Consider the following 12,788-nt stretch of genomic DNA (forward strand, 5'->3'; position numbering starts at 1 on the left):
AACCTGGCAAGTCTGGTATCGTTGGACTCAGCAAGGATTCAGGAGACAAAAAAAGTCACTCCCATGAAAATAAGTCAACCACACCCAAAGTTATAAGCGTTTGAAAAAAATAATTATCCACTAGGTGGCGCTGTTTCGAAACTTCACAGGCTTCTTCAGGGCATCGTGCTGATGATTGTTTGGTTTGAATACGATAAAGCGTTGCGGAGATCTAGCCTTAAGTGTATTTTCGCAACCGCTACATACAATTTATTTGCACATTTATCGAAAACGGTTTGATTAATCAACTTGAATTCCATAACTTTTTGTCAGCATGGTCTAAAGATGATCTGGTTACATTTTTGTGAAAATTGGAGCAACGGCCTAGGAGGAGTTTGCAAAAGTAGGTTTTTCGGTTAATTAAAAATGGCGGGAAAATGTTCATGACGGAAAATTAAGTTATAGGGTGCAATCGAATCGGCTTGAGCCGGAATCAGATGAAAAAGGATTTTTTTTTCTAGCCATTTGGGTTCAAAAGTTATTAACATAAACATGAGTGAAACTTTGGACAGGTGGTGGCGCTAGAGGGATTGTTTTAGAGACTCCAAAATTGGTGTGGTGAATGTTGGGCCAGACCTCTATCTGTGTGCCAAATGTCATAACTTTCCCGCAAACGGTTCTATGGGCTGCCATAGACTTCAATGGCGGAATAATAATAAGAAATCAAACGGTTTCAATAGATGCCTCCGCACCTTCGGTGCTTGGCCCCTAATAATGCATTAGCTGAAGATAATATAGTTTAATAAGTGTATCTGAACATTTTGCTGAGGTGTAGAGAACGATTACCAAACAATGTCAAGACATCGCTTCGCTTTTACACTTAAACAGGTGTTTCTTGTGCTAATTTTCCAAATACCTTCAGTGCAAATCCATTTAAATCCTTTAGCTTTTTCTTCCTAAGAAAAGTACAACCTCTCTAATGATCTTTCATCTGTTTAGCATCAGCCGACTGACTTTTATCTGTACCATATGTCCTTGTTCTCATGGAACCTGGACGCTAGCCCTGAGCAGGCATGCACGCTAATCTGACCGGTATTCTTTTCATCAAGTCGATTTGAGAGTGAGAGAAGTGGTTCTTTGAAGTGAATCATTTTGTCTGTACTTGAAAGGCTACAATGCCACACATTACCAAAGCGACACTTCAGAGGGCAGATGGGAAAGACTTGGCTCTAATCTTCAGCGGGAAGTTATGAGGTGCTGTTTTGTTAATGAAAACTCAGATTGTACAAATGTCTGAACTGGGGCGGTCAAACAATGAATATTTTTAAATCATGACTAACTTCACCATGCAAGTGTAATCAGTTCCAATTAATTGCATGCAATCATAACTTTGACAGCTCTAATTCATATACAGTTTCAGTTATTTTTGTTAGCAAGTTGCATTTTTAATGACAATGAAATTGCAAAATGGTCATGGTGCATTTAATGCAATTGTCAAATCTCAAGTTTAAAGAAAGGAAAGTAAGCAGCAAATTTCAAAAGAATTCCATTGTCTCTGCATGTTCTTATCATAAATCTTTAGATTTAGATAGCAAGCTTCCATATTAGATTACCTATCACAAGGCTGAAAGAAATACTGTTGATTCTTTGCCAGCACATCCATCACCTTACAACGGATCCCGGAAATTTGTGTGAAAAGGTTGTCTAAGAGACCTCACTGAGAGGTAGTTTAATGGGACACAGGATAAACAAGATGTGGGAGATCTCTCACCTCGGTTGTAATCCCAGTTTCCATAAGAGCTGCCACCACATACGCAGTCAAGGCGATCTTTCCATGAATCCCACCCTTAAAAGGAATTGGACAGAGCAACTTTCACCAGAGTGATGATAAATAACACCTCTATCCAAGCTTCCTCAGTTTGATGAGAACTTGTAAACCTAAGGGCTATTTGCTTAATCATACAATGTTCTGAGACAACTGAACCGTTTTTGAAATAGACTTCTGAATCGAGTGTAAACATATCTTGGTCTAAGTTATCCTTTTTGTATAGGTCTTTTGGAGAACCTTTTGCAAATTCAGTGGGCCAGTGCACCGAGTTCCATATGGACCTTTCCTAGTTCACCCATGTCACTCAAAATTTCTACATTTCTCAGAATTGAACCATAAGAAGGTCTCCATTTATGTACCTGCAGGTCTTTGTTGAGTATCCGGCCCATCGCTGGGAACGATCCTTCGTCCTTTTGATGAGTGATCAGCCAGGATTTGGCTGAACGTAATTCTTCAGGATCGATGAAGATGAAGCCACGTGACTGAGCAAATGATTTCAGTACGAATGCAGTCAACCTGGAGGACCAAGAGGTAACAGATACAAACACTGATGTCTTATACATACTAGGAGTTCATTCTAGGCCACTTGTAAAGGGTTCGAAATCAGTCTCATAAGGTATGACAATTGACGTTAAAGGGTTAGTTCACCCAAAAAATTAAAATTATGTCTCATATCGTTCCAAACCCATAAGAACGATGTCTTTACTGCCTTTCTGGGCCTTGAAAGTTGCAATGACGTTGCTGCCTAGGGGTGGTTCAGAAACCTCTCGGATTTCATCAAAAATATCTTGATTTGTGTTCTGAAGATGAACGAAGGTCTTACGGGTTTGGAACGACATGAGGGTGACATGAGGTAATTAATAACAGAATTTTCATTTTTGGGTGAACTAACCCTTTAAACCAGAAAAAAATGTCTACTGGGTTTGTCCAAAACTACTTTCTTTCTTGGCCTGTCAAACTTACTCAAACACTTGCATGCAAATCAAGCTACACAGTTTATATAGAGTGTGGATGTGAACAAAGTAGATTTTCTTGGAGAATGCCAAATCAAGTATGTTTCTGCATGTTGGAATACATAAACTGAAACAGCAAGGATGAACTTTCACAAATTTAAGAAAGAGCTAATGGAAATGCTGAGTGATTTTGCCTTGTAAATGCTTTCACCTCTGAGTCAACTGAACTAAGGCTCTACAAACATGTAAACCACTTGTTTTAACTCAACATGGCATGTCATGACAGCATTCCTGAAAGCATCCAGATGTATTTGATACAAGTGACTTCACTTAAAATAAAGGTTGATTAAACAATCAGCAAGTTTTTCCGCAGCATGAGCTGTTGGGATGTCAAGACATACACCCAAACAACACTACAGAGTCCTTGCAGGCCTGGCCTTGAATGTAATGTTCCCCAAGAGAGGTCGTAAGACTGGAGCATTGAGCCTTCAGGAATTTTTATAATGTTAAGTAATACCGTCTTTAACTGCCTGACCCAGGGGAAAGTTTCTAGAAAGTGTTTGGATGATATAAAGAGCAGCAAAGGGAAGGGGACACCCCTGATTCTTCTAGTTAGGCTTGCACAGGACATTCGATCAGAAGTTTGCAAGGTGCCTTTCTCACAATGTTATCCTTGTAAGAAGTCACCTTACCTAATACTTTGGAATGTTCGGAAACCACTGCCAGGACTCTCAAGGCAAACAGGGCTCTTAAAATGATCCCGAAACATCTGTGTTGAACCACTCCAAGCATTCAATAACAAACTCGAAGTGAAGAGCTACTAACCCTTAAGCATATCATTTTTGAATGTGGTTTTAAGGCAGCCCAAAATTTCAACAACAGAATTTGACCTTCAATGTATTCAACTGGGTTTTATTCCTATCCATGTCCATAGAAATTGTTGCTGACCTCGTCAGCCAGGATCTCTCTTTGCTTTCAGTATATCCGTGTAGCCAGTATATTCAACATTTCTCCATAAGTGGTCCGCAGGACAAAGTCGTTCAGGTTCTGTAGCAACCTTACATGAGTTCGGGGGATTGCTGGGGGTTACTGGGAGATGTAGAGTAGATTACTGCCGCATGTGGCTCACATTGGATCCAGACATGCTGATGCCAGCGAGTGATGCCAGAAGATGGGTTGCCAGGTCTGATCCAAGGTCTAAACATCTTTCCTCCACTTTCGAAGGCATCCATACACATTACGAAACACTGCTAAAGCTGAATGGGCATTTATAAATAAAAGTCTTCACTGTGTTCCAGAACATTAGCTTCTCTTTCCACTGAAGCAGATTAGGTTTGAAGGCCTTGGCATTACTAGGGCACCAAGGCGCTGATGGGGACATTAAATACTTGCTGCACCATTATGGCCAATCTTTTCATTAGGAACCACAATTTCCTGTCCTATCATTCAGCTCAAGCTGGGACATATTAGCCCAGCTCTGGAGCTGCTGTTCACCTGGCAATAAATGATCTGTTCTAATAGCTGAAACTGGACCAGAAACAAAAGCAGGGTTGTTTCGGACTAGTAAACAGTCTCGGACGAATGTACAATCTTTGACATTCCCATTGGATCATGTCCCAACAGCTTTAAAATGGAATCCCCCATCAAGTCAACTACTTAATGCAGAATTCTCAGTGGTGTCAGGGTTTCTCAATTCATTCTTACCTTGCGTCAGTTGTCAACAAATTAGTTTCTCACCTGCATGGACATTTTCTCTACTCACACACGTTATGTCAATGCATAATTACATTTTCCAAAAACAGTTAAAACTGCTGTGGTTGCAAGGAGTATGGTGGGTAATTTACAAGATAAACATTAGCCTGCAGTCTAGTCAAGTAGATTTCTGGATGACTAGTTGACCCGCTAAAATGAGGAAACAGGAAAAAGAGGGTACAGACATCAGGCATGTGCCCTACTTTTAGTGACTCCAATAGCTAAGGCTAACTTCATTTTCCTGTAACTGAGGCTCCCGTGTGTCCGACGGTGTAGCAGGGAGTATAGTGGGGGTAGGGGCTTTTGACCTCACAGAGGGCATAGTTAATGATGGCTGTTCTAGACCACGGGAAGAAATCCCCCAAAACAACCAATAAATCTGTACTCCAGTGACTGGAGTCAGGGAGCTTATTAGTAGTTTGTTAATAAGGCTCCAGGGTACAGTCAGCTCGGAATTTTACAATCCATGGCTCTATTAAAAGTCAGACAACCATGCTTAAATGAATCACTTCAATTTTCGTGCTAAACAAATACACATCATGAGGACAATACTTTTCTTTGTGTTTTTAGGGAACACAAACATACTTTCAATCCGAGGTTTAGCTTTCCATAATAAATCAGAGTGACATTTTATGTCAATGTGAGGATATTTGTGAAAAAATTATTAAACATGGAATGTTTGTGAAGTTCACCTGGATGAGGGGTTAAATAAAGGACATACTAGAACCAATGGCTTACGCTATTGTAATTAAAGCCAACTTCTTAGCAGACATGGCATGTACAGACTTCACACAGTAGAAGCTTACCACATGCTTCCGGAGGAATCTCTTTCCCCAAAGGCACTGTAGGAACCATCCTGCCTCTTGTATGTCAGTTGCCTCTGATAACCTGCCAGGTACATTAGAAGACCCAAGGCATTGTTTGCACTGCGTTTGCACAGATCTTCAATCACTTTTAAATAATTCTTCAGAAGATTAATAATCAAGACGACACATTTAAGAAAGAAGGCATGTTCTGTCTTGTACCTTGCAGTAGGTAGTCGGTGGCCTCTGCCTCCACCTCTGGGCTGAGCTGATGGGTTTTCTGAAGGTACTTGAGCACAAAGACGTTGGGAGCGAAGTGGATCATGTTCTGCTCCCCACAACCAAAGGGAAGTCGGAGGAGCTTGTCAAGGTTATTGAGGGTGGGCCCCATAACATCACCTAGGACACAAAAGATTGTCAGTAAAGTAATTATTCAAGCCATCTAACAAGTTTTAAGGTTATGTTTTGGTTTGTTCTGTTGGTTGGATACTGAATTCATGCTCACCAATCATGGCGGCGGTGGCTCGCTCTGAGCCTGGCACCACGTTGTGTGGGACTCCTAGAGTGAAGGCCTCATTGTGGTTCTCATCTGCATCTTCTTTGCGCCAGATCCTAAACTCACCTACAGAACCCCAGCCAGTGGAGAAACCAATATGCCGCACATGAGCAGGGAGTGGTCCGGCCCACTGCAGGATCAGGGACTCACTGGATGGTTCTAGGCCATGGCCAACCTATTACAAGAAAGATTATTTAATCGTAAAACCAGACTGTAGTTTTTAGCTATAGAATCACAGTATATTGCCCACCATATCGGTATCTGCCGATGTATGTTCATTTTTTTATTTTTTCAGCCTGATAAGAAAATTTGACAGACATATTAAAGCTGATAAATAATGGATTATTTCCTTCAGGTGCGCACTGTTCACCATGATGGTTTTGAATTTCTTAAAATATGATGTTCAATTATATGGTATTGCTTCAAAAAAGGAACAGTGCAACATGTGCAGTGCAAGTCTGTCATATGGGCTACATAAAATTATAACGACTATTATAATTATGTGCTTGGGACATGGCTTTTAATGGTGAGACTTTTGTTTTTGTAATCAGGCTCTCAAAAATGATACAAACATTTGGATTTATATTTATCAACCAATATATCGGCTTTCAAATATAAAGAATTATCAGTTATTGATATCGACCCAAATTTTCATATCGGTGCATCCCTCTTTTTAGCTGATCACCAAGCTAGGCCAAGCTGGTCTGGCCTTTTTCGCTAGTTTCAAAAGGGTTTTGGGCACCAGCTAGCTAAACATAAAATCCAAATTGATAGGCACCCTGCAGGTGTTTTGTTTTTGCTTGTAGAGCTTGTGAAAATAAAAGCCTCTTTCCTAAATGTTTATTTTTCGGAAACACTCTTACCAAACGATGAACTGATCTGCGCATGACATGGTGGAGATTTGTATTTGTTCATCCAGAGGAAACTAAGCAAGTATGACTACACTTTATTCAATAATAACATGGAAACCAATTAAGTTCTACTCAAAAAGCAGTTTGATGAACACTGCATTTAACAAGCACAAGGAGCTCATAAAAAACAATTGCCAAGCCTTGGCAATAGCTACCCACATCACCTTAAGCCTACATAGAGCCAGTTTGGAATCTCCCGTAAACAGACTACCTTGGTATTGAAAAGAATTTGTCTTTAAATAGTAGACCATCTAAAATGTAATATGATTTATGCTACAATAAAAATAGGCCACAATATCAAAACAAATCTAGCCCCAGCTATGTGCAAGTATGTGTACAAGTGAAGCAGAGTTAGTAAATTCAGTGTCAGATGTGCCAGTGAGAGCTAGGCAGTGGTCATAAATCACATTGACAATAACATTGGCCAGTAGAATATGACCTCATTAGTATGCAGTGCTAGGGAGCTAAACAAACCAACACAACTACATTTCTCAGTGCTCCATTACAGTAGCGGAGCACTTCTATTTCCAGTAATAAGCTAGAATTGTAGCGCAACAAAACTCAAGTTTTCCCCATCATGTCATAAATCTACCAAATGAACAAGCCTCATAAAATTTACAATATGAATTTAGGATGATCATGACTGTCTAACAAAGTCAACTGTAAGTGCGTAACGGTCCAACACTTTTTCGAACCAAATCGAAACTTAGTAAGCGTAACTATCGCCATGATCTGAACATACATGCTCAATTTGATAAAATTTGTAAATCTGCTTATAACTTCCTATAATTTGGCCTAAGGTCACATCCTGAATGACCTTTATGGTAGACATCAAATAAAAAACTGCAGCTTCTAATGTTTTCAAGTCTTACCTGCACTCCCCCTCCTCTCCAGCTGATCCAAAAGCTTCGGAATTCATCCCAGGATAGGATTCCTGGTGTTGGGGCGCTGGCTACAGGCTCTCCCATCTTACCCTGTGAGATCCAGGAACGCGAGTTTTGCCTCCCACCCAGCACAATCTCCACCATTTCGGTACTGTCATGTGCGCTTGGTGAGAGGGCAATGTGGGCGTCATTATGGCTTTTGATGGATACTTGAACGTGTGCAACTTTGGCTGGCTTCTTCACGTATTGATACTCGTATTTGTTTGGTGTGGAGATGTGGATTCGTTCTGCGAAATGTGAGGGCAGAAATTTTGGAGAATAAACTACCCATTTCTGAAGCTAGCAACTAATACTATCAGTGGGAACATATTAAAGAAATAATAAAGAACAGGAAAGACTTGTTTACCGTTTGGACAGAAGAAGACACTGTATGTGTACTCTCTAGGCAAACCTTCAGGCTACGGAAAATCAAGAAGATAGGGATATTTAAGCATACAACTAAAAAACACACTTTTCTCAAAGCAAAAATCACATAACTCTTCTGCATGCTCCTTTTTAAACTTTGTTCCGCTCACATACTCTGGTCTGGAACACCGCAAAAACAGATAACTGATCTCAAGTGCAAATTATACATTCAGAAAGTACCAGAACAGTTATATAACACTCACTAAAACACCTGTTCGCAACACCACATATAGAGACCATAAGACTCAGGGTCCCCACCTCTACCAGCACGCTCCTGCGCACATAGTCCATGCCTGCGGGGCTTCTCCTGTCCTCCTGTTCCTCACCCACTTTGCCTGCTTTGCTGGACTGCAGCCCATCAGAGCAACAACTTGGCTCATTGTAGGCCACGGCACGAGCTGCCATGGAAACAAATATGGGAAATGACAGAGCACAACTCAATGACGAAAATGCTTTATTTGCATTGTGGGTGCATACAACGGGAAAAGTTGCTGTTTGGCAAAGTATACATGAACAAATATATACAAGTGCACACATGTGAGACTTCTGGCAGCATGCGTTCTTCCTTTTTTTTTAACAAACTCGTAATGTCTTCCGAGACCCTGATGGCCTGGGGATAATAGGATACACACATGGCTTTGCAGCAGAATGGCTGCTTGCCATCAAAACCCCTTTGTATGTGTGTAGTGAGAAGGAAGGACTTGGAGCCAGGGGGACTAGGACAGAGCCGTGAGGGGGGGAATTGGCTAGCACTGACCTACAAATTCATTGACACACCATAGAGATGCATGCAAAAGACCCCCACCACTATGCCCTTATGTACTTTTCCTCATCAAGAACATAGCTGTTGTCCAGCACGGGTCATTACATAAGTCAATGACAAAAGTTTTGTTTGGCAACTGTGCTTTGCTAAGGCTGAAATGGCACTACATTTAAGAAACTGCAGGCTGAAACAAGCCAAAGAGTCAGAATATGTGACAACGATTGATTAATGTTCCCAAGAATGTGTGCAATGTCTTGTAATAATAAACTTTCTGTAAACTACAGTGAGAATAAATACACAATTCTTGTCAAACATGTTGTAAACGCAAGATTTATAAACTACCAGTAAAAAGTGACCGAATTTGATTCTCATGATTCTAAAAGTCTTTTGGTCTAAGGGCTTCAACCCACATGATATGAAGGCAGAAACTCTAGCAACTTTAAAGGAACACTCCACTTTTTTTGAAAATAGGCAAATTTTCCAACTCCCCTAGAGTTAAACAGTTGAGTTTTACCATCTTCGAAATCCATTCAGCCGATCTCCGGGTCTGGCGTTAGCACTTTTAGCATAACTTAGCATGGATCATTGAATCTGATTAGACCGTTAGCATCTCAATCAAAAATGACCAAAGAGTTGCATTATTTTTCCAATTTAAAACTTGATTCTTCTGTAGTTACATCATAGTTACTTGAAGAAGAGAGAAGAATCAAGTTTTAAATAGGAAAAAGTCATTTTTGAGCGAGATGCTAACGGTCTAATCAGATTCAATGATCTATGCTAAGCTAAATGTTAAAACTCAACTGTTTAACTCTCGAGGAGTTGGAAAATGAGCCTATTTTCAAAAAAAGTGGTGTGTTCCTTTAATACTGTTTGAAAAAATCCTCCCAAGATGATTCTTGGGATAAGATCACGTAGTGTTTCTGTAAAGTAGTTGGTTTACCAACTTGAACTTAATGGACTAACCTGTGATGTTGGCAGATATCAGTTCCGAAAAGAGCAGAACTATAAAAGTGGGCGTGGCCTCCCCAGGCGCCACACACTTTTTCCGGGTAAGATGATGTTTCCCTGGGTGACCCACAAACTTGATCCCTTTGGGCACTGACACTTTCACATGGACCTACGGAGAATGAGCATAGAAATAAGTCATGGAGTTTCTCCATATTGCACAAACACATGCTGCCCGCATTTTCAAAAATACGGCATGAACTCCCAAGGGCTCCTGAAGGATTCTAGGGAATTTTTGAGGTGCATTGCACATTTTCCATGCTGCCTAACTCATGGCCTCCCATCGTTCCTCAAGGATTCAACTCTAAACCCCTCAGCGCCAAAAATTGCTGCAAATCTTTTCTCTGCACATAGCTCAAGTCAAAAATAAGCTGATACTAAATAATATTTGAAATTCACATGATATAAAGGCAGAAACCATGGTAGTGTATCAAAGTCATGTTAATGGTGCTTGTCTGTGCAAAACTTGTTGCCATGATGCCAAAGTGTTGCTATTCGGTTGCTAAGATGTTCTGAGTGGTTGTTGTTTTGTGGTTGCTAGAGTGTTTTGGGTGGCTCCTTATTGGCCCTAATTCTCTATGATAACTTATCTTTTTCTGTTATCTGTTAGGATAGTGGAAAATATTGATCGGTTTTATCAAGATCTGTGTAAAAGCACATGCACACACACACACCTCAGCACATGTAGGAAGGTAGTTATACACTGTCAGTGGGACTTTGGTTTGTTCACCACGGACAACACTGTACGGCAGGGTGAAGTCGATGAAGAAGGGCTTAAATGTGCGCAGTTCAGCAGTCTGAGCCAGACTCAACCCCTTCTCCGCAGACAGACCAATAGCACTCGTCACCCATGTGGTGATGGAATCAGGGACATCCAAACGTAACTCAGCCTCCCCAGTAACACTGCTGTAAATAAAAGTTATAATTAGCAAAAACTGTATATATGAGGGTCCTGTGGGTCTCATGTTTTGCCCCAATCGGCTTCCCAACGAGAAGCACACAGAGGTGAGCGCGACTTATCATGGAATAGGCCTACATAGCTCTGTGGTAATGTAGCATGGTTGAGAAGCTTCAGGAAGAGAAATTGAGATAACGTGGGTAAATGTAGCGCAGTTAAAAAGTTTCTGGAAGAGAAAGTGAAACTGCGTGGGTGATTAATCGGAGCGTGGACTGACATAGTCCAGCTCTGCCTGGCCGTTTTTAGGTGAAAGATTGGATCTGCTGGAGACGTCCGACAAATTATTTAGGCGCGGCCAAAAAAATCCACAGAGAAAGAGACAACCAGTGTGGGGAAATCCCAGAGCAAGTGCGTAAATTAATTAAATACAAGAGACAAACATAAATGATTCTGAAATATTTTACCAGATGAGAAGTTTATCTATGCATCATCTTTTACTCTTCTAATTCCCTTTTAATTTTCCTTACTTTTATTTTGTGATTATTTTAATTCCCTTTTCTGTGTAAAGCACTTTGAATTACCATAGTGTATGAAATGTGCTATATAAATAAACTTGCCTTGCCTACATTCAGACCATTTTAATGCATTAATCAGAAAATATTAAACTGTTAAACTTAAAAAAAATATATTGACAGTCACTTTTTCACTTCCAAAAGTTCATAAAGAGATTGTAAAACTAATCCATATGAAAGAAAGCAGTTTAGTGCTGCGTAACACGAGAATGAACCTCATTGGTTCTTGCGGAAGCTCAAACATGCTGTGTAACACGAGAATGAACCTCATTGGTTCTTGCAGAAGCTCAAACGTGCTGCGTAACACGAGAATTAACCTCATTGGTTCTTGTGGAAGCTCAAACGTGCTGCGTAACATGAGAATGAACCTCATTGGTTCTTGTGGAAGCTCAAATATACTGCATAATACAAGAATGAACCTCATTGGTTCTTGAAGAAGCTCAAACATGCTGCGTAACACGAGAATGAACCTCATTGGTTCTTGCGGAAGCTCAAACATGCTGTGTAACACGAGAATGAACCTCATTGGTTCTTGCAGAAGCTCAAACGTGCTGCGTAACACGAGAATAAACCTCATTGGTTCTTGCGGAAGCTCAAACATGCTGTGTAACACGAGAATTAACCTCATTGGTTCTTGCAGAAGCTCAAACGTGCTGCGTAACACGAGAATAAACCTCATTGGTTCTTGCGGAAGCTCAAACATGCTGTGTAACACGAGAATGAACCTCATTGGTTCTTGCAGAAGCTCAAACGTGCTGCGTAACACGAGAATGAACCTCATTGGTTCTTGTGGAAGCTCAAACGTGCTGCGTAACACGAGAATGAACCTCATTGGTTCTTGTGGAATCTCAAATATACTGCATAATACAAGAATGAACCTCATTGGTTCTTGAAGAAGCTCAAACATGCTGTGTAACACGAGAATGAACCTCATTGGTTCTTGCGGAAGCTCAAACATGCTGTGTAACATGAGAATTAACCTCATTGGTTCTTGCGGAAGCTCAAACATGCTGTGTAACACGAGAATGAACCTCATTGGTTCTTGCAGAAGCTCAAACGTGCTGCGTAACACGAGAATAAACCTCATTGGTTCTTGCGGAAGCTCAAACATGCTGTGTAACACGAGAATTAACCTCATTGGTTCTTGCAGAAGCTCAAACGTGCTGCGTAACACGAGAATGAACCTCATTGGTTCTTGTGGAAGCTCAAACGTGCTGCGTAACATGAGAATGAACCTCATTGGTTCTTGTGGAATCTCAAATATACTGCATAATACAAGAATGAACCTCATTGGTTCTTGAAGAAGCTCAAACATGCTGTGTAACACGAGAATGAACCTCATTGGTTCTTGCGGAAGCTCAAACATGCTGTGTAACATGAGAATTAACCTCATTGGTTCTTGCGGAAGCTCAAACATGC

The 12,788-nt window shown here is 40.7% G+C and overlaps 1 protein-coding gene across 1 annotated transcript in view; it reads right to left on the reverse strand.

Moving 5' to 3' along the window:
* The window catches only part of cpamd8 (C3 and PZP like alpha-2-macroglobulin domain containing 8), a 48,426-nt gene that overhangs the window by 19,871 nt on the left and 15,767 nt on the right, over nucleotides 1-12,788 (reverse strand). The window contains exons 19-28 of the mRNA XM_079807736.1: nucleotides 10,574-10,805; nucleotides 9,858-10,011; nucleotides 8,390-8,529; nucleotides 8,073-8,124; nucleotides 7,655-7,953; nucleotides 5,821-6,046; nucleotides 5,538-5,714; nucleotides 5,319-5,400; nucleotides 2,167-2,323; nucleotides 1,751-1,825 (exon numbers count right to left, since the gene is read on the reverse strand). Coding sequence (XP_079663862.1) covers nucleotides 1,751-1,825; nucleotides 2,167-2,323; nucleotides 5,319-5,400; nucleotides 5,538-5,714; nucleotides 5,821-6,046; nucleotides 7,655-7,953; nucleotides 8,073-8,124; nucleotides 8,390-8,529; nucleotides 9,858-10,011; nucleotides 10,574-10,805 — 1,594 coding nt within the window. The remainder of the gene's footprint in view (nucleotides 1-1,750; nucleotides 1,826-2,166; nucleotides 2,324-5,318; nucleotides 5,401-5,537; nucleotides 5,715-5,820; nucleotides 6,047-7,654; nucleotides 7,954-8,072; nucleotides 8,125-8,389; nucleotides 8,530-9,857; nucleotides 10,012-10,573; nucleotides 10,806-12,788) is intronic.

The sequence above is a fragment of the Gobio gobio genome, assembly GCF_949357685.1.
Source record: "Gobio gobio genome assembly, chromosome: 24".
Taxonomy (NCBI): Eukaryota; Metazoa; Chordata; class Actinopteri; order Cypriniformes; family Gobionidae; genus Gobio; species Gobio gobio.